Genomic DNA, 26997 nt, shown 5'->3' with positions numbered 1-26997 from the left:
CCTACAGTCTCAACCTTGTCCTGGAGCCCACGTCAACGAGTCAAATATATGCCACTTGGACCCTTTCACCAACCCGATCCTCTCTCTCTTTCTCCTCACCCACCACTTCAACATCCATCACTCCTAAACTTTCTAACATTCCCTCACCCATCATCACCACCACCACCACCATCGCCCCCACAATGCCTCCCATAAACCTTGCCTTTCAAGATCACACAATGCCTGAGATGTTTAGTATTTGGTGGTGGGAGGCGGGTAAACCACTGCAACGGAACGAAACTGCCAATATGAATTATCTTATCGAGAGGTTGACGGAGTGTGTCAAATACTGGGTTCTAATACACGCCCAAGATGCAGTGCCTGACATGGCTAATGAAATTACGTTCCTCACAGGTCAGTTTTACCTCCTTCAGTCTGATGACTTCCATTTTTTATTATGATTAAGCATTTGGATGTTGTTCTTGCTGTTAAGAAACCCTGGTCTCTCTGGCTGAGCAGACCCAACTGCTGGCAAGCAACTTCCTCTCCAGGGCTGGCCTTTGCAGTGATCTGATGTTCCCGTGCGGCAAACAACACTCCACGTGAGTCATGAAGAATGTGGAACTTTGGTTCCCGGATGGATGCTGCATTTGAGTCTCTCCATATAACCAATAATGTGGTGATGTGCCACATCACCACATTATTGGTTATATGGTTACCAGCCAACATTATCCAATGGTTTCCTGGGCTACAGGATACCATTAAGTTTGTCACTCACTGCAAAGTCACCTGAAGTAGAAAGAAGAGTAGCCTGTAATAAAAACTGACTGGAGAGTTGGGAGAAATAAGAAGAGGTGAACAGGCACAAAATAAGAATGATCGGGGTGAAGGAAGATGCAGGCAGTCCTACATCAAGTGAGTGGATGATAGTTGCCAACATCTACCACCACTAACAACTGGTGTTATCATTCAACCTGGGAAAGATGGTCTGTTTTAACTATTTCAGTATTATTACCCAGTTCATTCTTTATATTTTATTCTTGCTATCACTTGGCAGTTTCATCCCACTTGGGAAGGATTGTCGGTTTAATCCCTTCAGTTATGATGATGGTGGTGATGATGATGATGATGATGATGATGATGATGATGATGATGATGATGATGATGATTATTTAGTTTAGAGAGAAGTATGTGGTAACCATAGGGGTATTTGCCTTCTTAGTGTGACTGGTAAAATATATGGTAGAATACTCATTGATAGGGTTAGGCATATGACAGAGGAGCTAGTTGGAGAAGAACAAAGGGGATTTAGGAAGGGAAAAGGGTGTGTAGATCAGATATTTGTTCTAAGATGTTTAGTGGAGAAGTATCTAGAGAAGGGAAGGAAAGTGTATGCTGCCTTCATGGACTTGGAGAAAGCTTATGACAGAATAGATAGGCAAGGTATGTGGAAGGTATTAAGAATATATGGAGTGGAGGGGAAATTGTTGAGTGCTGTGAAGAGTATGTACGAGGGAGCTAGGGCTACGGTGCAAGTGGATGGTGAGCTGAGTGAGTTCTTTGATCTCAATGTGGGACTGAAACAGGGGTGTGTGATGTCTCCATGGCTGTTTAATATATATATGGATGGGGTTGTAAAGGAGGTGCAAGGTAGGGCAGTGGATGTGGGGGTGGCCTTAATGAATAAGGGTGAGATTTGGAAGCTTCCGGTGTTGCTGTTTGCTGATGATACAGTAGTGTTGAGTGAAGATGAATGGGAGTTGCAAGGTTTGGTGAATGAATTTGGGACAGTGTGTAGGAGGAGGAAGCTGAAAGTTAATGTAAACAAAAGTAAAGTTAAGGTGTTTGAGAGGAATGAAGTCACAGAGTGTGCAGTGAGGTTGGATGGTGAGGATATGGAGAATGTGAGTGCATTCAAGTACTTGGGTAGTGTGATGAGTAAGGATGGAACTTTGGGGGATGAAGTACGTGAAAGGGTACAGCAGGGAAGAAAGGTTGTTGGTACACTAAAAGCAGTGATGAGAAATAGGGGGGTGAGTATGGAAGTTAAGAAGTCACTGCATGATGGTATTGTGATCCCTACCCTGACATATGGAAGCGAGGCGTGGACCTTGCAAGAGGGGAACAAGTCAAGAGTGAGAGCAGTGGAAATGAGTTACTTGAGAGGAGCATGTGGAGTGACGTGGAGGGACAGGTTGACGAATGAAGAAGTGAAGGAACGTTGTGGGGTAGATGTGGATGTGGTTGAAAAGATTAGGAGAAATACACTGAGGTGGTTTGGACATGTGGAGAGAATGGAGAATGAAAGACTGACTAAGAGGGTGTATGTAGGTGAGGTGGAGGGAGGGAGAGGGAGGAGTAGACCGAGGATGAGGTGGAGGGATGGAGTTGAGAGGTATATGAGGGAGGGGGGGGTGAGTTGGGGGGAGGGGAGTCAAATGGTGGGTGACAGAGTGACTTGGAGGCGTTTTGTCTGCGGCCACCCTTTGCGGGATTAGGGCGTCGGGCTATAGATAGAATAGATAGATAGATTTAGTTCTTATCACCTGGCAATACTATTCAGCTTGGGAAGTCAGTTTTAATCCCTTCCAGTCATTTTTTATTTTTTATTCTTTTTTATCACCTGGCAATAACATCCAACTTGGAAACAATTATCAGCTTCATCTCCTTCAGTCCAGTGACATGTTTATTCTGTTCTTATAACCTGGCAATTTCCTTCATCTTGGGAAGGCTCTATATTAGTGAGAGTTAGTGATGGCTATATCAAACCCCTCCAGTTCAGAACAATGTCTCCTAACCTGAATAAAATCATTATGAGACTGCGAGATGAAACTACTGCACCTTACCCTGCCTAACAGTTCACTCTTCCTCCTGTTTTTTTATCCCTGTCATTGATTTGTTGAGTAGTTACATTAGTTATCACGTACCTTTTATTAGACAGTCATGAAAGGTCCAGTAAGTCTGATGCTGTTTGTCTTTGTACTGCTTTTAACACACATGCCTTATTCTACCACTACCGATACCTCATCAGCACCCACCAATCTCCAAATTGGCTCAAAATATGGCTCTGGATCACGGAAAGTTACCTGGAATTGGAAGTCAAACAGATACCCAGAGAATGAAACAACCTATACAGTAACCTACCCTCTCGACAACTTCAACACATCTGTTCCTGTAGAGGAGAAAGAGCTGGTTATATGGAACTCAGCTGCTGAAGGGACGGTGTGTGTGGTAGCACACAGAGACCCCTACTGTGAAAGCCTCCCTACTTGTCGTAAATATCGTTCATCTTCCGAGGGTGGTTCAAATTTGGGTGAGTCCTGATGCTACTGTGCTGTATCTGCAGAACTGTATGTTATGTAGATATGATGTCACACAATATTCATCACACAGTACTGTATATTATGGCATACATATACTCCAGTGATACATCAGCATTCTCTCTCTCTCTCTCTCTCTCTCTCTCATTCAACTGCACAGGTTTGATCTTGGGGTGTGTGCTGGGAGGTGTCGCCATTATTGCAATTATTGTCATCAGTGTGTGCTGCTGGTATCGTAGGAAAAAAAAGCCTCATAAAACAGAAGACATTCAGGTAAGTGTGTGTGTGTGTGTGTGTGTGTGTGTGTGTGTGTGTGTGTGTGTGTGTGTGTGTGTGTGTGTGTGTGTGTGTGTGTGTGTGTGTGTGTGTGCGTGCGTGCGTGCGTGCGTGCGTGCGTGCGTGTGTGTGTGTGTGTGTGTGTTCTTACCTAATTGTTCTTACCTAAATGTATCTTTACAGGAATGAGTCAAGCTCGTACTGTCCCGTGTCTTAGACCATATTTATCGTACATATCCTTAAATTTGTGAATTGTTTTGGCACACACTATTTCATTCAGTAGTGCATTCCACTCAACAATTTCTCTGTTTGGGAAATTTAATTTCCTTACGTCTTTATCACCTCTCTTCTTATGCAGTTTTTTGCAGTGTCCTCTTGCTGATGCTTCCCCATATGTTAAGTAATCATTTATGTCTATTTTCTCCTTCCCTGATATGCATTTATATAGCATTATCATGTCACCTCTTTTCCTTCTCTCCTGTAGTGTTGGTAGATTCAGTTTATTTAGTCTTTCTTTGTAGCTTAGGTCCCTTAAGCTTGGTATCCATCTTGTAGTGGCCCTTTGAACTTTTTCAATCTTGTCTATGTGTTTTTTGAGATGAGGACTCCAGACTACTGATGCATACTCCAGGGTTGGTCTAATGAATGATGTTATTATCCTTCTTAGCATGTCTTCATTTATGTATGTGAATGCCATTCTCATATTTGCAAGCAGTGTATACATGTTCCGTGCCTTCTCGCTGATGTGGTCAGCCGGAGATAGTCTGTTATTGATAATCACACCTAGGTCCTTCTCTCTTTCTGATGTGTGTAGGGTTTTATTTCCTAACGTATAATCCCAATCAGGTCTTTTTCCACTTTTACCAAATTTTATTACATGATACTTGTCCACACTGAATTCCATTTGCCATGTATTACTCCAATCATGAAGTTTATTTAATTCTTCTTGTAGCTCTTTACAAGAGTCTGTGTTAGTAATTCTCCTTTGTATTTTTGCATCATCTGCAAACATATTCAGATAGCTTTCATTTCCAGTGTTACTGTTTATATCATTTATATACACTAAAAACATGATTGGTGCCAGCACTGAACCCTATGGTACTCCACTAGTCACTTCTTTCCATGATGAGTAGTTTCCCCTTAGTACTGTTCTCATTTCTCTTTTTATGAGAAAATCTTGCATCCAACAAAACAGTTTAGCTCGAATTCCTCCTTGATGGTACAGTTTCCATAAAAGTATTTGGTGTGGTACTGTGTCAAATGCTTTCTTGAAATCTAAATAGATACTGTCCACCCATCCTTCTCTTTCCTGTATTGTGTCTGTTACTCTGTCATAGTAGCTCAGCAGATTAGTAACACATGATTTTCCTTTTCTGAAACCAAACTGTCTTTCTGTTATCATACTGTATTCTTCTAGATGATTTACCCAAGCTTTTCTTATAAGCTTTTCTAATACCTTGCTTACAACACTGGTCAGTGATACTGGTCGGTAGTTGAGTGGATTTTGTCTATTCCCTTTCTTGAATAAGGGGACAATATTTGCTTTCTTCCAAATATCAGGTAGTTTACCTTGACTCAAGGATTTCTTGGAAATTAAAAATAATGGTTTACTTAACTCCTTTGCACATTCTCGTAGTACCCAACATGAAATTTCATCAGGACCACTTGCTTTTCCTCTGTCTAATTTACTTAACTCCTCCTGTATTACTTTTTCTGATATTTGTATATCTGGTAGTATGTGTGGACATGCATGTTCCACATAGTCCCTCTCAAAATTTTTGTCTTCTGTAAAAACTAATTGGAAATTCTTATTTAGCGCTTCACAAATATCTTTCTCTTGTGTATAGGTGATTCCCTCATCCGTAATGGACTGTATTATATCTTTTACTTTGGTTTTGCTTCTGATGTAGCTGTAAAATAGCTTTGGTTGATCACTACTTTTATTTATTATATCCTCCTCAAACTGTTTTTGGGCTTCCCTCCTTATTCTTGTATAATTGTTTCTTGCCTGTTTTTAATTATTATATGCCCTTTCACTATTGTGTCTTCTGTATCTATTCCACAACAAATCTCTTCTTTCTTTTGATTTTTTACATTCTGTATTGAACCATTTCCGTATTTTCTTATCTGCTTCTTTGTGCTGTGGGATGTACTTCTGGACTCCTATTTCATAAAATTCACAGAAGTTTTTATATACAGCATTTAAATCTTGTCCTCTAAGCTCATTTTCCCAATCAACTTCTAAGAAATACTTCTTTAGGTCTTGATAATTTCCCTTTTTTATAGCGTGTGTGTGTGTGCACTTAACCCTTTGGCATCAATAGAAACATTAACTATTTTATTCCTGCAACTCTCAAATTATTTCTTTCAGTTTAGGAGAGATCTTTTGTAGTGACAGGGTTAACAAAATATCCCCATTTACTTCTTTAAACACTAAACTTTTTCTGCCAGCCTATTTTATTCATCTTATGTGAGACTTCTTGCGATGGAGTTAAAAGGCATGGTCTGTGATTCTCGTGGATGAGAGTTTGATACCATTTTTTTTTTTAATTAATGCACAGAACCAAAAGCTAGAAGCCTGCGAAATAGTTCCCTAAAAAAAATGAAGAGAGAGAGAGAGATCGCAGAAAGTAACATTGGGGGTGGGGTTGCAAGAGGCAGACCGAAAAAGACATGGAATGAGATCATAGGGTGTGACCTTAGGAGGAAAGAGAGAGAGAGAGAGATGGAGGATAACAGTTGCTTGCAGAAAGTAATGTTGGGGGTCGGGTTGAAAGAGGCAGACCAAAAAAGACCTGGGATGAGATCATAGTGTGTGACCTCAGGGATGAGACTGAATAGAGAGGCTGTCAGAGATTTAGCAGCATGGAAAGCCACCATTAGATGACCAAGGCCAAAGCATGCAAGAATGTTGGAGTCTTTATATGCGAAACAACTACCTAGTACAGTACTTTGCAGCCAAACTAAACTGCACATTATGGGTGAAAAATACAATTAAACAGACCTGACATAAATGAACTGCAATGGTAACATGTTTTTTGTAAAAACTGGTTAAAATTATTTCTGCATACTGTACTATCTCAGGTTACTTGGCCTGATCCCAGACTCAGGGGAAAAAAAAAAAAAAAAAAAAAAAAAAAAAAAGTGATACAGATGTAATTTTCACATCAACATTTATCTATTATTTTTTCAACATACCCAACTGATTTTGTTCCCCCTGATTGGCAGGTGATGTTCGGAGGCAACACAAATCAAGTCACACTGGTAAGTTACCACTGAAAACTGTCACTCTACATTTCACTTTTTTTTTTTTTTTTTTTGCTAGCATGTGTGAATATATGACTTTCCTACAAGACTCTAGTACTGTATGTTGATTTCTCCACACACCATAAAAATACTCTTTTTACGTCTAATTAAATCATATATCAATGGCAAAAGTAAAGAATGCTGAGGAAAGGATTAAGAATGAGAAGGAAGCAAAGGTTGATGAAGTAAAGGTTTATATCTGTCTGTTCATCTGTCTATTGCCAGATGCTGTAATCCTGTAAGGAGTGGCCATTTGTCTTGAGTTAGTTGTTTACAGGGAGGGGCACTAACCCTCTGCCAACCCACTTCCTGATACCTAGGGAACATGTATGGGTTGATTATATGGTTACCACCCAGCACTGTAAATGGTTTCCTGGCTTACAGGAAACCATTTGACTTGTCACTCAATGTAAAGCCACCTGAAACAGAAAGAAGAGCAATAAAAAGTGACAGGAAAGATGGGAGCAATAGGAAGACAGGAAGGCAGGCAAAGAAAAAGAATAATAAAGGTGAAGGAAGAAGTAGGCAGCACTATATCAAGTGGGTGGATGAGGGTCACCACCACCTATCACCTCAGGTATAAGCAAAAATAATTATAAAACATAATGGAGACGGTGCAATAAACTATTTGTGATAAGTATGTTAAAAAGGTCAGAAGAAACAGAGCTGTAGCAGAGAAATGGAACAAGGTTGTGATTCTGCACTGAATAAAAGTAAAGGTGACTGAAATGAATGGAAGAATGATTCTGAAATTGCCTGCTGAGTGTTTTGGGTAAGGTAGATAGAATAATAATGATTCATAAGGTAAGACATTTCAAACTACCACATATGGTGAGTGTTGAACAGGGTGGTTTTTTGAGTGGTATGGGATACAAATTAAATACAGAATCTGGATCAGAGAGTGGAGAAAGCATGTGAATAGGACTGCAAGAAAGATAAAAATTTATGGATCTAGAAAAAGCATATGACGATAAAAATCCAGGATTATGAATGCTACATATGCACAATAACCCGGTAGAAGAAGATGTACTGAATGCTGCAAAAATTTTTATGACGACAGGGAGGCTACAGCAGTAAGACATGAATGTGTATGATGCTGTCAAGGTTGTTGCAGTAAGACAAGTGTGTTTATGATGTTGTAAGTGTTGTTTTATGTATGTGTGTGTGTATGTGTATATATATATATATATATATATACATATCTGTTACCAGATGCCTTAATCCCATAAGGGGTGGCCATAATCAAATCGCCTCCATGTTGCCCTGTCCCTCACCATTTCACTACCCCACTCCCAGCTCACACCCCCCTCCCTCATATATATATATGTATATATACTGTATATATATATATATATATATATATATATATATATATATACAGTGGGCTCTAACTGTGCGCATCACCGCAATGCGCGATTCGCCTTGTGCACGAGTGACCAAAAATCATAACCAAAAACCCTTTAATGCGCGAGTTTACCGCACAGAACGCTAGGCGGAGGCAAGGAGTGGCTCAAAAATGCTATTTTCTACTAGTGCGCGACCACCCCTCACACAGCGCGTCATGTGTCGTCATGTTGATGCGCAGAAATTCCTGGGCATTCTACTGCGCAGAAGTGTCAGCATTGGACTTTGAAGGGTTTATGGCCGAAGTGAGTGACTTTGATGCTCCTGGGGAAGGTGCTCAAGAGGAGTCTGTGGAGGGAAGTGTTGGTGTGGTGGGAGGTGCGGTGGGGAGTGCGGCGCTGTAAGTGTTGCCACACCTCGGAACCCCTGTTATTTAAGGTCATCAGGCCTGTTGTCTACTGTTGTTAAGGTGACTACCCATATTTTTGTTATTGTAATTATAGCTTTAGTACAATGTCTGAAACATATGACCTTTATTATGTCTCTAAGGGCCAAAAAATGTCCAGGTATGAGGGGGTACCGCCCATATGTAATTATTCCCATAAGATTATGTATTCCTAGTACGCGAATTCCCAGTGTGCGAGCTTGTCCACCGCCCAATCTCTTGCGCACTATGTGAGCCCACTGTATATATATATATATATATATATATATATATATATATATATATATATATATATATATATACAGTATATATATATATATATAACAATTAACTCTAAGCCCTTGGCCACCCCGTTTGGGATACATGGCGTCTGGCAATGAATGAATGATATATATATATATATATATATATATATATATATATATATATATATATATATATATATATATATATATATATATATATATATATATATATATATATATATATATATATATATATATATATATATAAGTATAATATTGTACTTTTTGTAATTAAGAACTCAATTACTATTTTGTTCTCAACTGACAGGATCCAGTTGGTGGTCATGCAAACAAACTCACAATGGTAAGTTATAGTACTTAGCCTCAAACTGTCACTCTCCATCCCACTCCTGTCTGACCATCTCTGTGTATGTATATGTGACATACTGTTACCTTTCCTGGAATTAAATCCTTCAATACATGTATATACAGTAATATACAGTGTATTTATACAATATACATAGAAACTGTATATACGGTATATAAAGTATATACAGTATATATATATAGATAGATAAATTGATAGATAGACAGATAGATATAGATATAAATAAAAATAAATATATACTGTATACTACTAGAGAAGATAAAGGTGTAATATGAAAAACAAACAACAAAAGGAGAGGTGCCTGGGAGCCTCCTAGGCTCAAGCTAACATATATCTCAGTATCCAGACAGTCTGTTCATTGTACAGTATATCTGGTTATGACTGTCCATCCTGTCTGTCTGGCCTTCTGTTAACCCTCTCAAGATCCAGTAAATACTAGTATTCTATTCCAACTAACACCAAACAACTTCATTCAGTTGTGTGCGAGTGTAAGAGCCTGGGAGAGTTAATACTGTCCCCAACAACTCTCATGGTTGCAACAACTACTCCAGTCGATGCCTCACAATATTATGCAGCCAAGAATGTTTTTAAAACCTTAATGTTAACCCTTTCATTACCAGAGACCTCCTTTTAATAACTAGAATCATCTGGTGGTCACAAAAGAAAAAAAATACATCATCATCATCATCATCCGGACCTCCTTTCCCACCCTAGGGCAGGGTGAAGAGTAGCATCATCCAGACAGTCAAAGTTTGCCCAATTCAATGGGCCACATGTCCATTCACTCATCATTCAAGCCCACAGAATCTTGGCTCCATCAGATAGGCCAAGATACATATCTGATACAGTCAGTCCAAATGCTGTCATGTTAAAAAGGGGTGCCAAATCCCTGGTTATGTGTTTCTCCACACAAAATTCATCCAGCCAGCTCGGCCTCTTGTCAGTCCCTTAGCCTCACCAACTTCCATACCTCTCTTCCTCATGCGCTCATCAACCATATCCCTTCACCTTCTTCTTGGCCTACCTCTCCTCCTTTTTTCACCACATAGTTGTCTTCCATTCTCTCCACATGACCAAACCATCTCAGTACATTCTCTTCACTTCTGGTGTCCACAGACTTCCTCACTCTGCATCTTTCACAAATCACATTATTCCATATCCTTTCCACTCTTTGTACTCCATATACATTCCTCAGCACTGCTCTTACTGTTGACTTTTCATTTTCATGCCACACCATAGTCTCACATCTGTATGTTAAAGTTGGCACTAATACTCATTCATGTAAGCCTCGTGCAGCTGCAACACTCGAGCCTCTATTTTTTATCAAGGCCTTCATAGCACCAGCTACTTTCCTTACTTGTGTCACTCTACTTTCCACTTTTGCACATTTTCCTTTCTTTTCTATCACTGTACCCAGGTATTTGAACTCTCTCACCAATTCCAGTCTCTCTCCATTCACTGTAACATCACACTGGGAGTCACATTCTCTCTCAGCAACCATGACTTTACTCTTTTCTACATTTACTGCCAAAGCACGACACTCACAGATGTCTACAAAACTCTGCACTAGTCTACCAAGCTCCTGTACGGTACTTGCAAGTAGCACTGCATTATCTATACAACAAATTTGAGATATTCCATCCATCATCATTCATTACCCATGCCATCCCTCTTTCCATTACTCATGTTTTTACTTCTCTCACCACCCCATCCATATATACTGTATATTGAACAACCATGGGGACATCATGCAACCTTGTCGCACACCAACAGTGATGTGAACCAATCACTTGGATGCCCATTTACCCTTACACATGGCTCACTGCCATCATAAAAACTCTTGATGGCACCTAGCAGCTTACCATCTACACCATACATGTGCAAGACCTTTCACAATCCTTCTCTGTCTACTTTGTTGTATGTTTTTTCCATATCTATAAATCACATAAATGTCCTTCTCACACACCTTCTCCTCTATCTGTCTTACTGCAAATATTTGATCCACACATCCTCTGCCACTCCTAAAGCCACCCCATTTGTCACTCACCAGGACTTCTGATATCTCTCTTACTTTCTGTATAATAATTTTTCCATATACCTTCCCTGCCACACTCAATAGACCATTGCCACGATAATTCTTGCACTCACTTCACTCACCTTTACTTTTGTACAGAGGTAAAATCACTGCCTTTTTCCACTCTACCGGCACAGTTTCACTCATCCATGCCTTCTTCTGTATCTCCAACAAGCACTTCATTCAACTCTCTCCACTATTAATCATCTCTGCATACACCTCATCAACCCCAGCTGCTTTCCCATTTTTCTGCCACTTCACAGCGTTTTTCACCTCTGCGACTGTCACATTTCCTGGCTCTGCATTCCTTCTCTGTACACCCCCAAAACTGATCATGTTATCAGTCACTTTGCTCTCTCCATTCCCATTCATCAGACTTTCAAGATTTCTTTCCATCTGGTCCTTACTTCATCCCCATGGGTTAATAATCTACCATTTACATCCTTCACACTTTCACATTTCTTTCCACTGTCACTTCTACATTTCCGCATCTCTTTCCACAATAACTTCCCATTTTCAGAGTAATTTGCATTCATTTTTCTTCCTAGATCATCATTTACCTCCTGATTTTTCCTCTTCACTAGTCTCTTTACATGCTTCTTAATGTCAATATATTCAGTTCTTAGTTCAACTGAACCTCTGTCCTGTGTCCACTCTGGCCACTTCTTTCTCTTTTCCTCCACTGCTCTCTTAACCTCTTCATCCCACCATGCCATACCTTTCTTCTTTGTTGTTACTCTTGCCACACCACACACTGCTTTAGAATTCCTAACTAAGCAATCCCTATATGCATTCCACAACCTGTCAAGAGCCATTTCATTCCAATTCACTGATTCTAACTTCTCCTCTACACTGTCCTTGTATTCATCTGCCATTTCTTTGATCCTCAGCTTCTTGACTTTCAGTCTCTCTCCCTGACAGCTCCTCTCTTTCTTGGTCCACCTCACTCCTCTCAGCTTGAGCTTGATACCACAATCATATGATCTGACAAACCTCCATATCTTCCTCTCACTGCCCTCGTATCACCAGCGCTACCCAGCATCGATTTCTCTACAAGCACGTAATCAATCAGGTTCCTTTCAACATGATCTCCATTCCCTCTATACCATGTATATTTATGTGCATCTTTGTATTTAAAATAAGAATTACAGATGCACAACCTCCTTTCCTGACACATGTCCTTCAGTCATTCCCATTATCATTCTTTCCTGGTGTTCCATTATTACCCTTATATCATTCACAGGACCAGTGCCTACTCTACCATTCATATCGTCTATTACAATCACTTTATAACTCCTGGGCATTTCTCCTACTACTACATCTAGCTCATCCCAAAACCTGTCTTTCTCTGTCTCATTCCTTTCATCTCACGTGTATACGCTACAATCACTGCCAATTTCACCTTCTCAAACTTGAACTTGACATACATATATCTTGAGCTGAAACATCTGTAATCTCTCATTCCACTCTGCCTCACTTTATTTATCAACAAAGCAAACTCCTTCCTTGCGCATTCCTCACTCATTCATGCTCGACCTTACACATTTTACACCCTCCCACTCCTCCACTTCACACCCTTTCATCTAAGTTTCACACAATGTCATCATGGTATATCTCGCACTCTTACACACATTCACCACTTCCACCCTCTTGCTCTCCTCATTCACACCTCTCACATTCCACATGGCCATGCAAATATGCCCATTTGGTAGGGGCCCTGAGCAGGTATTGGGCCCTCCGAGGCTCTCCAAAACATCTGCCATAATTTAGTGATTTTAGATAAGGGTATCTGGGGGACACTTAACCCTGCCAGAAACCCCAGTTATATGGTTACCACCCAGCATAGTAAATGGTTTTCTGGGTACAGGAAACCATTGGCTCATCACTCAATGTAGAGACTATATGGCAACACTACACTAAATGAGTGGATGATGGGTGCCCCCACCTACCACATATGAAATACTGCACCTCATGGTACTGACTAGGTAAACCAAAATTATTTGTAACCTGTTCAACACCAGAGGCTTTTTCATAAGCAAAATAAAATTATCTCATGATAACAATTATGTTCATAACAAAGACTGTGGTGACAAATGAGTTAATCTATAACTGGTTGCACCTCTTTCTGTTTGTCGTAGTATGGCTGCCTGTGTGCTTAGTCTTTGTTCCCTGTCTGTTTGTGAATGTGACTCTCAGAATATTAGCATGTAACCATTCAAAAATTCACTATATATTTGCCATGTATGAATGTGTCCGCTGGTTTCATGCAAAACTCATGAAAGACTGGTGTGGTGAATGTGGCAGGTGGAAGTAAGTACTGTACTGTAGTAAGTGATGAGGTAAATGTGGTACATGGTGTCAAGAGTGAATACCAATGACAGGTTCATGTGGCATGTGTGGTTAATCTTGTTAAGGTGGAAACCAATAAGAGATGGATATCGAGAGTGTAGTAATGCTTTCAGGGCAGAGTGATGGAAGGTAAATGGGGTATGTGTTATGAGACGTGAATGTGGTAAGTGTCGTAGGCTAATTGCCGCAAGACTGGATGGCCATAAAAGGTAAAGGTGGTGAGAGTGAACAGCAGCAAGAGTGAAGTGTGATAAATGTAGAGTGCGGTAAATGTCAAGTGGAAAGTAATATAAGAAAAATTTGATTTAGTGTGGTAAGCATAAGAGTGGAGACTGACAACAGAAGAATGTATTGGGTGTGTGTGATTGTTGTTGTTGATTTTGAGCAACTCCAATCTGCTTGCCCGAGCAAAACCATCAACCACAAGAATACAACTGCCCCTCCAGGGAAATAATGGGGTGATGTGAAGCCTAGTGTGGTACCCCTATTAACTGGGTGGAGGGATGCAAATGAAGTGTCCATCCAGGAACCAAACCTTCATACTCTTTCACATTCTCGCTGTGGTGAGGCGCTGTCTGTCACAGGGGAGCATCAGTTTACTGCACAGGATGGGTGAGTGTGGTGGAAGTGGAGAGCAGTGGGAGGTGAACGTGGCAAATGTGATAAAATCTATGACAGTGGAGAGTGATGACAGATGAATGTGGTGATGTGGTAGCAAGTGTAGAGCAGCTAACTGACACCCATTTCCTCCTCCAACACAACCAGGAAGCGGAGCTCCGAGACCAGTTCCAGCGGCTGTTTCACCCCAGTGTGCCCACCTCCGACCCCAACCTCACCACCAACACCGCCACAAAACATCGCGACAAGAATAGGTTCTCTGATGTACTTCCATGTGAGTGTGTGGTAAGAGCAAGGCTGGGAAGTTAGTGGGCAAGTGGGTAGGGAAGTAGGTAGGAAGATATGTAGATAAGTAGGTAAGTAGATCAGGAGGCAGGTAGACTGGTATGCTGGTGGGTGGGAGGATAGGTAGTTTGTAGGTAGGTGTGTTAACCGGTAAGTAAGAAGGAATGTAAAACAGCAGAAGGTACATAGGTTAGCAGGTTAGTAAATTAACTGACAGACAGGTAGGTAGGTGGGTATGTTGGATGGTTGGTAACAATAAATATAAACAAAGCAGCAGGAGGTAGATAGGTAAGTGGGTTGGGAGGCAGGTAAAAATGATTATAAACAAGGAGGCAGTAGGTTGGAAGGTAGGTAAATAGCCTGTTAGGTAGGTAAGGAGGATTATCAACAAGGAGGCATGCAAGGAAGTAGCAGTGCCTGTAATATGTTCTGGATTGTCATTCTGTTACTGTACAGTGTTCTGCTATCCTATCACCATCAGCCAGAAGTCAGCTAATGAAAATGAACACAGTACTGTAATACTGTACAGAACTGAATTGCTAAAATCTGCACACTCCCCACATTAACATATGGATGTGAGACCTTGGTACAGAATAAGATCAGAAAGTCAAGAGTGACAACAATGGATATGAGATTGCTGTATTAAGAAACGTGTCTAGAGTACATAATATGGATAGGATAAGAAGTAATATGATTTGTGAAAAATGTGGAATAAGGAACTCTGCTGATAACAAAGCAGAAGAGAGAGTTTTAGAAGGTATGGTCGTAAGGAATGGATGTAGATAGAGTGATGAAAACATTTTATGTGATTGCAAGAGAAGGCATGGTAAGCCAAAAGGAGGGTGGATGGATACAGCAAATGAGTGTGTGGGAAAGCAAAGTATGGAGGTTGATAATGGTATGGAACTGACAGGGGATCAGGTTGGCTTGATGAATTAAGTATGGCAGAGCACATGACAAGGGCTTGGCATCCTTTCTTTTCAACCAGAGTGTTAATGAACTGACTATTTGGTACACATGTGTGAAGTGTATATATAAAGAAAAAAAAATTTGCACATGGTTAGGTCTTTGAGGCTCAACAGGGATTCTAGGGAGTCTGAATGATGTGTGAATAAGCACCAGGCTTATTGCACTGGACATGCTGTTGATAATTGTCCCACATTCATATTTTCTCTTTTCTTGTTTTCTGGATCCTACCTCACAACATCCTTAAAAGAAAAAAAAAGTCTGACAGTGACAATGACAATAACAATGATGAGAATGAGGATGCAGTAAAGAAAAATGTAGGATGTGATCCATAATCATACAGCCACAGACAGCAGCAGTTGCAACAAAATATTAGGCCTTGATATACCATACACTGGGCTGCTCAAGCTTTAACTGTAGTAACCATTATCCACATTATTATAAAGAAAACTGATGTTGTGGCTCAAAACACCAAAATTGGTTAGCCTCTAAAAATGGGTAATATTACCAATGATAATATAAAACTTAGAACCACAGTTCACTTACAGATGACCATACGCTGGTGAAAGTAAGCAGCGTGGATTACATCAATGCTTCATATGTCCTGGTAAGAGAATTTCTCTTCACTAGTAAAGTACTGTATAGTAATGTTAATATTTCTGCACTTATTGCTGCGAACAGCATTTCAATTTCAAGAACATATTCAATCGATGTAAAATACTGGTGGCTGTGTTGTTAAATTTTTCTTCTGTGAAAACAAGTTTCTACAAAAAGTACATAATTCTAAGGAGAAATTGATGCCTAAAATAAACTACTGTATAAAGCTACTTACTTAAACCTCTTTTGCTAATGTACTGTACAGTGTACTGTACTCTGCTTCAAAACATCCTCCATCAACTCGCTTGATGTTTATCTGTGACTGCATGCTTCTTCCTTATGACAGGGAAGGCAGTTCATTGCAACACAAGATCCACTTCCCAACCAAGAGGAGGACTTCTGGCAGATGATATGGGACTGCAATGTGAGGGTGGCAATCCAGCTCTCAGTCAATTCCCCATCCCAGGCTGTGAGTAGGACAGTCAAAGTTATGTGTAATGCATGATTACCTGGTAGTAAAGTTAGATTATTATTACAGTACTATGCAAAATTATCATGACAATTTAACTTGGTTATGGACAAAAGTACTTTCAGGGTACACTAGATTATTTTGAAAGGCAATACATTGCTCCACAAGATTAAACTGTTACAGTAGTCTTAAAACTGTCTAACACATCTGACTACAAACAGTCTTCATCATATGTCAAGGATGTGTTCTAGAAATATCACAACTCTTTCTTTAGAACTGGTGCTACAGATATGAGGAACAAGTTGATCAACTTTACAAGCTTAAGGAAGTTTCTTTTACATGCTGTGAACTTAATAACAGAAAATAACATCAATCCAACAAATAATAAGAAAAGACTGTCTGTAAACATGTACTGGGATGTCTAAGGTTAAAATATATTAAAGCTGGACAGACTGTACTGTATTCATGGGCAAATCCAAGGGTGTTGCCAGTGCTGCCTAGGCAACATCCATGGTTTATCACACTAAGGTAGTATCCAGTACTGTGCATATATAGAATACATCTTTTATTTATTTCTCCCACACGAGCCATCCTTCCTGATAAATGTTACTTAGTTGACTTAGAGCAAGGGGATGTCAAACCATCATTACTTTGGAAAATGATAAGGGCGACACCTCAAAAATATTAATGGATCCATGCCCCCCCCCCCAGTATTAGCCTTTAAAATACATTAGACATGGAACACATTTCTGTACAGTAATTACACGTTTACAGGTCGCACGTATCATCAATGACAGCGGCAATAACAACTGGGTGGTGGGTCACGATGAGCTACGAGTTACGATGGTCAAGAAAAACAACGATGGTATATTTTGCAGGCGCACACACACTATAGTCAAGGTAGTTTATTTCATCCGGTTACATGTTTCACTATGAATCACTCACTCAGTCCTATTATGTCACCCTAAAGATACACTCAGTATATGTCACACTTAAGGCCATATTCTCTGGGGGTTAGGAAGCTTTGTCACACCTTTTCCTTAGCAATTTTATTTCACATACAGTATCACATCCTTATATTCTCTAAAGTTATTATTATCCCTCTTCTAATGCCAGAGTTTGCAGAAACAACATACATGACAATATTATTGTGCTAGTAACAAAAACAAACTACAGTACAGGGAACTGTACGGTAGTAAGGAAGAGGTATGCAGGAGCCTCCTTAATCAATGACAATATGAGCCTTAACTGTATGCGTGCATGCACACACACACACACACACACACACACACACACACACACACACACACACACACACACACACACACACACACACACACACACACACACACACACACACTCATCATGTGAGTTACTCTTGATCATATTTACTTCTTTCACTGTGTCTGACATTTTTAGGAAATTAAAAGTTTCAAGGTTTTTAATTTCCTTTAGAATGGAAATTCAAATAATTTACATCTTATCCACAGCTAATGAGAGCAGATACAGGGCAGAGATTCACTAGTTACTTAATGTCTCAGTGAAAGCTGACAGTGATGAAGATAACAATGTTTGTAATAGGGTAATATTTCTTGTGGTCATGTGAAATGGAAGAAATACTACAGTATGGCTCCTCATCTGTAAGATTGTATGATTGGAATCAGTAGTAAAGTCCCAACACTAATTTACCTGAAGGATTGTCTTATGTTGTATAAGGGGCTATCCAAAATTTTCTGGACTAGGACTGCATGACTAAATGGGTTGTAGTACCATAATGCACCTCTAGGTGGCAGTACTAACATGCCTTGTGAGTCAGTGTGCCGCGTGGCGCAAAACTAGGTGGACGTGGGGATTAGTGAGACTCGTTTGTTTGCTGTCTTGCAGGTGTCGTCAGGTGATATTCAATATTGATGTAAAAAAGTAACAGCGAATTTGCATCAAATTTTGTGCGAATCTTGGAAAAAATGCAAAAGAAACCCTGGCAATGATTGAACAAGTGTTTGGTGAGTAATCTCTTGGTCAGACAAGGGTGTTTCAGTGGCATGCACGGTTCAAGGCCAGTCAAACATCAGTTGATGACAACGACCACACAGGAAGGCCCTCAACCAGCACAGCTCCTCAAAATGTCGCAAAAATTCAACAGCTTGTCGGTGAGGATTGATGTCGGAGCATTCACAATGTTTGTGAGGAGGTGAGAATTGGTTATGGGACATGCCAGAGGATTCACACTGAAGAATTAGGTATGCACCACATCACAGCCAAATTTGTCCCCAGGCTCCTGACGGCTGACCAAATGCAGCAACGCGTCAATATCTGCACTGAGCTTCTTGAACTCACCTTAGAAGATGAAACCTTGTCCAGGCTCCCTGTGGCTTCTTTTTGTTACCAAAAATAAAGATCAAGCTGAAAGGGCATCATTTTGACACCACTGAGGCCATCCACAAGAAATAGAAGGTGGTGCTCAACATTCTTATCGAAAAAGACTTCCAGGGAGCGTTCCAGCATTGGAGGAGGCGCTGGAACCAGTGTATCAATGTGCAAGAGAACTACTTCGAGTGTCATGGAGGCCAATAGGAGCTATGGCGAGTTTTCAGTTTCATATAGCATTTGTCCGAAAAATTTTGGATAGCACCTTGTACAGCCCTTCCAGCTTTACCTAAACTGCCAGAATTAAAGTAGTCATGCTACCCACCATGCTCATATACCCTTGACTTATGCATCAGTAACAACTAATCTAAAGCACAATTTGCCTCTGACTATATCCACATTACAGCCTAATCTTGTCAAACCTCTGTTTCACTTGACATTACCTGAAGGGTACGATTGAAAGGCCCCTGGAACACTTCCATCTGACCTCATGGGATGAAAAGTCCTCAGCAAACCGCGATCACGTCCTCAAGCTGGTGGTGGCAGCTATGGAGGTGTGGCAGACGATGGGTCCTAACTCTCCAGTTCTAGTATATTGTGGGTATGTACTACGGCTGTTTCACATTAATTTAGGGAAGGCTTTCATTCATAAGCAGCTTATTTCATGTACTTCAATGGCACAATAACAATACTGCAGCTCCATATAAATAGTACTTCTCTGTGACTAGCACCATATTCTATTGCTAGTCTCTTGCTACAGCTCATCATTCCAGATGGAGAAAATACTGGTAATATGAAGAGAGTACAGTATAGCACAGCATGTTACCTTATCTCACTTTCGGAAGTGAGTTTAAGTTATTAATTGGGAATTTTCTGCCATGCCAAATGCTAACATTAGTGGAGTATGATAACAGATAACACACAGTGGAAAGTAACATGCAGGAATACATTGTACTGTATACCTAAAACTGTACTGTACAAATAAAATACAGTACTGAATTATGGGGGAGAAGGGGAAACACAGGGTAGGAAAGTACACGAGCCAGGAGTGGGAGGAGTACTGTAAAAATGAGTTAACTGAGAGGAGTATGGGGAGTTATGTGGAGTGGCATACAAACAACTGAGGAAGTTAAGGAGCATTGCAGTGTTGACGTGGATGTGCTGGAAAGCATTAGAAGTAGCCAAGATGGTTTGACCACATGAAGAGACTTGACAATGAACGACTGACCAGGAGAGAGTACTGTATGAGTAAGGCGAAGGAGAAGAAGGGGAGGGGGAGAGGGGAGAAGGAGATCGAGGATAAGTTGGAGGGATGGGATGGAGAGGTATATGAGTGAAGGTGGTGTGATTTGGAGGAAGGGCAGCTTGATGGCAGAGGACAGGGTGATGTGGAAGTGATCAGTTTGTGGCCATCCCTTCTGGAATTAAAGCTTCTGGCTGCAGACTGATAGCAACTGATAGTAAATGGCATGAAAGCAAAACAACAAAACGGCACCACCACCAAAAAAAAAAAAAAAAAAAAAAAAAAAATCAGTACCAGGTGAGACTGTTTACCACCGACCTGAGATTCTGCCATGAGAGTGAACGTACAGTGTTGCTTGGTAAGTAGTCACATACCTGAAGCCTAACTAGTCATAGGTTATCACAGCTTGGTAAGGAAAGTGACAGGATCAGTACAGTACTACTGTATACAATACAGGCATACACAGGAAGGAGTGTGTAATGTAGTTGATGTGCTTTCATTTGAGGAAACTAGGCTATTCCCATCATCTGAATACTAAGTTGTGGTTGCATGAAATCTGATGAGCCTTAGTTATGAGGTGAGGGTGAGTCTACTTGATTACTTGTCAGTTCAGTCCTCTGACTTAATGACAGCTATCAACTGAGCAGAAAGGGGATACAGATCCTAGTCTGGCATTTTGTCAGATTATTAAAAAGAAAACAAAAAAAAGTGCTTGATCTGATGGCATATTGCAGGTGGGTAGAAACAGACATGGGATCTTCATCATGGATCATCAGGTTATAAAAAAACACACTCCAGCAGATGGCAAGTTGCTGATCTGGTGAAAGGTGTTAGGGATCTTCCTCAGGTTATAAAAAAGCATATGGTATGTTGCAGGGCCGGGGCAGGAAGGACAGGCACATTCATTGCAGTGTGGCACATGATCGAGAAGAGGCTACCTCCCACCTTAGAGAATATGGCGGCAACTGTGAGGGAAATGAGGATGAGCAGAAAGTTTATGGTCCAGACCGAGGTAAGTGGTACAAGAGAGTGAATAAGTTGCAAGGCAATGGTACATGGTATAGTATGGGCATTTCTGTTCAACTCCTTGCATCTGTGGCCTCTCTCCTATGCTGAGTAATATTGCCTGCTTTTACAGTATTAAAAACAGAAACTGATATACAGTATCAGCAAGCATAATGAGTGTGATAAAGGGTATTTTTTTCTAATCTTTTTAATCTAAGGGGTTTATAAAGTTTAATCAAATCCTCTGGTGGGTGCAAGAATAAAACATCATTTTACTAAAGAGTGCTTATGATACTGTAAGCAATCCTTTAATCTGTCATCTCTATAATCCAGCCTTCTGCTGTCAGCCTTGCTACCATACTTGCACAACTCCTGAGCCTTGTTCCTCCTCCTCACTCCTTGCTTACTCCTCATGCCAATCTAACCACTGACATTACCTCAGTCAAAGCATGTTCCATTTATTTATGCAGTCAGTGTGATTCAGGGAGTACTACATTCTGTCCTCAGCTTATTTTACATAACCCTCTATACCACACTCTCTGTATACCCTATCACCCATTCTAATGCCACAAAGTAATTCAATTTACCTTGAAAAAAAAATCAGCACAGTCCATACTTTCACTCACTATTTTTCTACCACTGTTCAGTATTTACCTTCACATGACAGTCAGCTGAAAACAAAAATCTTAACCAATGTTAACCTTCATATTAAAACTCCTCTCATTAATCAACTCCTGTGTTCTGAGGAAATTTATACTGTAGTATAAGATCTTTCCCAACACTTCATCCACTTTTCTCTATATGTGATAATGCATACGGCATTGATATCATACTTCTGTCAAAGACTGTCATTCTTTTACCTTGTGTCCACCTTTACACTGCATTAACCCCATGCGTTACCAGTTTCATTCAAGTCTCTGCAACTTCCTTCTGTCACTGCTCTGAAATATAAAAATATATCAGACCAAAGGAATGACATACCCTACTTTTTTCAGTCCTTCACAGAACTGTCCTACTCTTCATTTGTGCCTTCACATAACACTACATACACTGTACTGTGCTCTTTTTTTTTTTTTTTTTATCACAATAATCTAAACATATATATCTAGTACTCATGAATTAATACTGTATCCTCTTGTCTTGCAGGATCAGTATGTGTTTATATACAACTGTGTGGAGGACTACAACAAAAATCCCAGCCAGTGGAGCCAGCCAGGCAAGTATTGCCTTATGTATGGATATGTGATTTATACCATAAATTAATGTTAATTTACAGTATTGTACAGTATATAAAGGAATGATGGGTGGAAAAAATAGTATCACAACAAAGAGTACGGGTAATTTCATAATGTACCATGCAATAAAAAAAAAATCACAATGCACTACTGGAAATGAAGTTAATGACAGCTAAGATTAGGTACCACTTCTAAATTCTGACAACGTCTACTTTATCTTGCAGAAATATACGAGATGGCTGTCTGAAGAGTTCAGAAAACTACCACTATCTCTAGTACAGTACATCTTCACAAAAAACTGGGAAAATTCTACGTCTCTGACTGCAAATAACGTGATGGTAATAACATGCTGAGGTGCAATTACATGCATAATGTCACAGACAGTCCCCTGCCAGCAGCGTGTCCTGCTTTCCAGATTTCTCTTTCATGCTTGAATATGAGAGGGTATCCTTTCTACCCAAACACTTTTGTGGTGTACTTCATATTGCTGTCATATAAAAATATTTCTTTTACACCTTCTACCATCACAGCCAGCAGGGAAGTGTCGGTGAACTTTTGATTGTGATAGTACTAGTCATGTTATAGTGTATGAACAGTTTAAAAGACAAACCAGTGTTCTCACATCAATGTATTACGCCATGATGGTAAGTTGGCATACGGTAAAGGAGCCAGCAGCTACCAAATCATGCTGGGAACTGGAGCTGGGTACTGGAGTAGAGAGGGGAGAAAGACAAGGATATCAATATTTTATTGTGGAGCTACTAAAGCTAATTTATAATTTCTTTCCAATATGCTCAAACTTGAGTGGACATTGCCATCACATATTATAAATTCTGTACAATACAGAACATGTTTTGCTTGAAAATACAGTAATGAATAATTACGGTCGGTTTCGTTACTATCATTATTATTAATGTACAGTACCTGGCTCAGTTGTTGTCGATGTGACAGAATGCTGATAGATAGCTGTTAAGGACCTTTCATCACGGTTATCCTGAAGACTGTGTGATCTGTGTTATGTGAATGAAGTGAATGAGGTAAGCATGCTGTGGTGTGTGGAATGTATATACCAGCACACAGTGGCACTGACAGAGCCTAGAAAGTGATAAGACTGGCTGCACATTCAAACTGCACTAAGTTGCTTCATCACTCACTGAAAGGAGAATGGTAGATTACAGAGATTGTACAAAACCTTACCTATTGACATGAAGACTCCTGAAATACATTAGTATGCAAATTACACTATACAGTATGTACACTACAGGTAAATGTCAACAAAACACAACTTATTATTTCACTCCCCTTGTGCTGTAGTCGTCACTGTCTAAATAAAAATTCTAAGAACAATATTAAAACAATGTATGGTTCTACACAACACTGATGTTGCTGTGGGTATTATGGGTATACAGAATGGAGGATTAATTATTAAAAGCCACCCAGATTATGTATGGAACAGTGAAAGTGGAATTTTGAGGGTTAATGGTGTGCTTACAAGAGGTTCAACCTCAAAGTTGAACTGAAACAAGACTGTACCATGTCATCATGGCTCTTCAGTTAGTGTATTTGTATGGAGAGGGAGTGTGAATATGAGTGGACAGTGGGGAGAATGATTCCAAACAATGTAATGAGTGGAAATGGCATTTTTAAAAAATACACGTGACATTGTTTATGTGATAAGAGGACTGGAGGTAACAGTTGCTTATAGAGGAATTTGGTTACTGGTACTGTATATTATGGTGGATTTGGTGACCTTCAAATGTGGCCTAAATTTCAATCTAAATTTCATTGTTTTAGCTTGTGTGTTGTGGATGACTCCAAACTACGAAACTGCCTGTGATACAAGTTGAGATTAATGACCATCAAGCCACCAATTTAGTTTTAAGTTTAATAAATCATACACTCTGAATATTGTTAACAGAAGGCCAAACTTGGTACCTTGCCAATCATCACTCTCAAGCAGGAATCATTCAACCACAAGTAAACAAAGTCCAAGCTGAAACTCTCGGTTGTACAAATCTTAATAAACATCTTAAATTTCTTTTTCCCCAACAGCTTCCAGCAACTGTCGGGAAATAATTAGTTAGTCTTGGTCCTTGGTTCAGTTTTCTGGTCACAGAAAACTTCAGCTGTACCATGGCCAACCTCAATAGGAGCATTTCCTATGTGGGGAAAAAAAAAAAAAAAAGCATTTTTTTATTTACTGTGTGCAAATACTGTATGTATATATTGTACAATACTAATAAAATGGTAAATACCATATGTTGACTATCATCAGTAGTGGTAGTAGTATAATACATTGTAGGTTGATGGCCATAATGTTTACATACCTACTTGTCACATGGGAGGATGATATGCCAAAGACAGCGCGTTACATTTGAACATGGATCCCAGTGACAGCGTAAACACGCAGACTTGGAATGTTCATGGCAAGTTCTTTGTCAAACAATGAAAATAGTGAATCTGGTAAGTTCTAAATGCATGTGATGACTGATTTTCTATTTTACAACTCTTAATAATTTAACACCATTTCAGTACCTGTATAAGGATTTTACCAGGAAATAAAAAGATTCTACACTGCACTACTACTTACAACTACCCAGCCTATGCAGCTCAAATAAATTCCTCAGCAAAATCATGGCTCTCACTCAAGTTTATGTGGTATTCCCTCCATACTACTTTCTCACATCAATATGACAGTTTAGATATTAATATACTCATACAGTCCTTTTCCAACCTTTGCATCTAATTATCCAATCAGTATTAAGGCTGTAATAGCATGAAGATGTTCTTCCATAAGTCATTTTACCTTCCATCCTCCACTCATTTCTCACTCTTAATTAACTGCAACATAATACCTGTATTTAAAATTATCAGTGGTGCTGGAGGTGGATACCTCCACATGATGGAACTAATACATGGGCATTGCTTCTATATTATACAAATGTCCCTCAGTTACTTTCTGTACCCCAAAAGGAAGATGGTGGATTGCAGGAGAGGCAACTCCAGCCTGCAGTCCACCAGGTGCACATTTAGATGAGCCTGGGACAGCAATAACAACAAAATCGTCACTAATTCAAGTGCACTTTCATTAACCCGCACATTATGAATCATTTTTTCAACACCATTCAATTTGCTTCTATCTATAGTACCTTCCCTATCAGGAATCATCAGTTAGAACCATCCAGAAGAGTCTGAACTGGTCTAAAAAGTTGAAGTTTACCACCAGCAGGTAGCACAGCATCATATGTATTTGTGAACCCTTTCATCTTTCACTGCCCATCATCATCCTCACACTCTTCTCCACCTCTCACACTTATACAGGTACTGTACCTCCTTTCTCTTCTATTTTGGGATATCATCATTTCACTATCATGGAAAACTGGAACATGATGATAATGATGATTAATATTGTGTGTGTTAAAGCTACCTACCAATGATGATGATGATGATGATGATGAATATTCTACCGGTACATGTTAATGTCACCTACTGGAGATGCATATGAAATGCATGACACTTCTGTAAAAGACTAACACTAATAAGGAAAAGAGAGAAATAACAATTCTCTATTTCTTTTACTATTGGCTGTGCTGAGTAAGTTGACATACATAAATAATTATAAACATGCAAATGCACAGGTACTCAAATATCAAAATATAGCATTAGTCTTAAATATTATCAGTTACAGCTGCAATAACAATAAGTGTGAATAATATAAAAAATAAATATTTAAAAAGAAAACTTGGAAGAAAAATTTTTGGCACAGACTTCCAGAATAGTGTAATGGCGTGTTTCAGGTATACGCTGTACGTGTTGAAGGGAGGAATTGCCTAGTTTTAATGAATGATTAATACAGTAAATCCTTGTTATATATCAGTCATGTGTTCCAAATCACAACAACAGTATTTTCACACAATGTGAACCATAAATTGGAGGAAATTTGATAAATGAGGTTTATGGGTTGCAATGGAGCTTTTATGGACAATCTGTGAGTAATCTGCATAAGACATGACTGCATAAGAGGATGTAGAGTAAAATACTTGACATGTAACTAGGACTTACTGTATATCACTAATTTGTACTTGTTTGTCTTACTTGAAATAATGTTAATGCTCACAGGGTATTGGTGTACAGAAGCATTTGCTTAAAGGCAATAACACTTAGTTGTTGTTGTTGATCAACCCCTGCCTGTCCGGCCTAGCCGACCAATCAACTGCAGGCAAGCACCTGCCCCTACAGGGCTGTCCTGTGCAGTGAACCAACGTTCCCTTGCAGCCGATGGTGCCTTACTGTTGCGAGGCACAAAGAAAAGTGTGCAGGCTTAGTTCCTGGATAGAAACTACATTTGCATCTCTCCATCCACTTGACAGGGGCACCATAGCAGGCTCCACCTCACCCCAAAAAATGGTTATATGGTTACCACCCAGCATTGTATCAGGTTTTCTGGGTTACAAGAGACCATCAGACTTGTCATGCAGTGTAGAAC

At 39.8% G+C, this 26997-nt stretch overlaps 1 protein-coding gene across 1 annotated transcript; it reads left to right on the top strand.

Moving 5' to 3' along the window:
• Positions 1-287: 287 nt before the first annotated feature.
• On the top strand, positions 288-22758 carry LOC145403942 (tyrosine-protein phosphatase non-receptor type 5-like). The gene is made up of 12 exons (XM_080275544.1): positions 288-393; positions 3011-3201; positions 6804-6839; positions 9244-9279; positions 14492-14618; positions 16144-16202; positions 16539-16661; positions 17436-17561; positions 19478-19629; positions 21148-21283; positions 22423-22492; positions 22736-22758. Exons 1-12 carry the CDS (start codon positions 288-290, stop codon positions 22756-22758), a joined length of 1185 nt encoding a protein of 394 aa, XP_080131670.1.
• Positions 22759-26997: the final 4239 nt, after the last annotated feature.

Source organism: Coenobita brevimanus, chromosome 62, assembly GCF_032717465.1.
Source record: "Coenobita brevimanus isolate Jiangsu-jjx chromosome 62, ASM3271746v2, whole genome shotgun sequence".
Lineage (NCBI taxonomy): Eukaryota > Metazoa > Arthropoda > Malacostraca > Decapoda > Coenobitidae > Coenobita > Coenobita brevimanus.
This window is presented reverse-complemented; position numbering and strand designations above follow the sequence as displayed.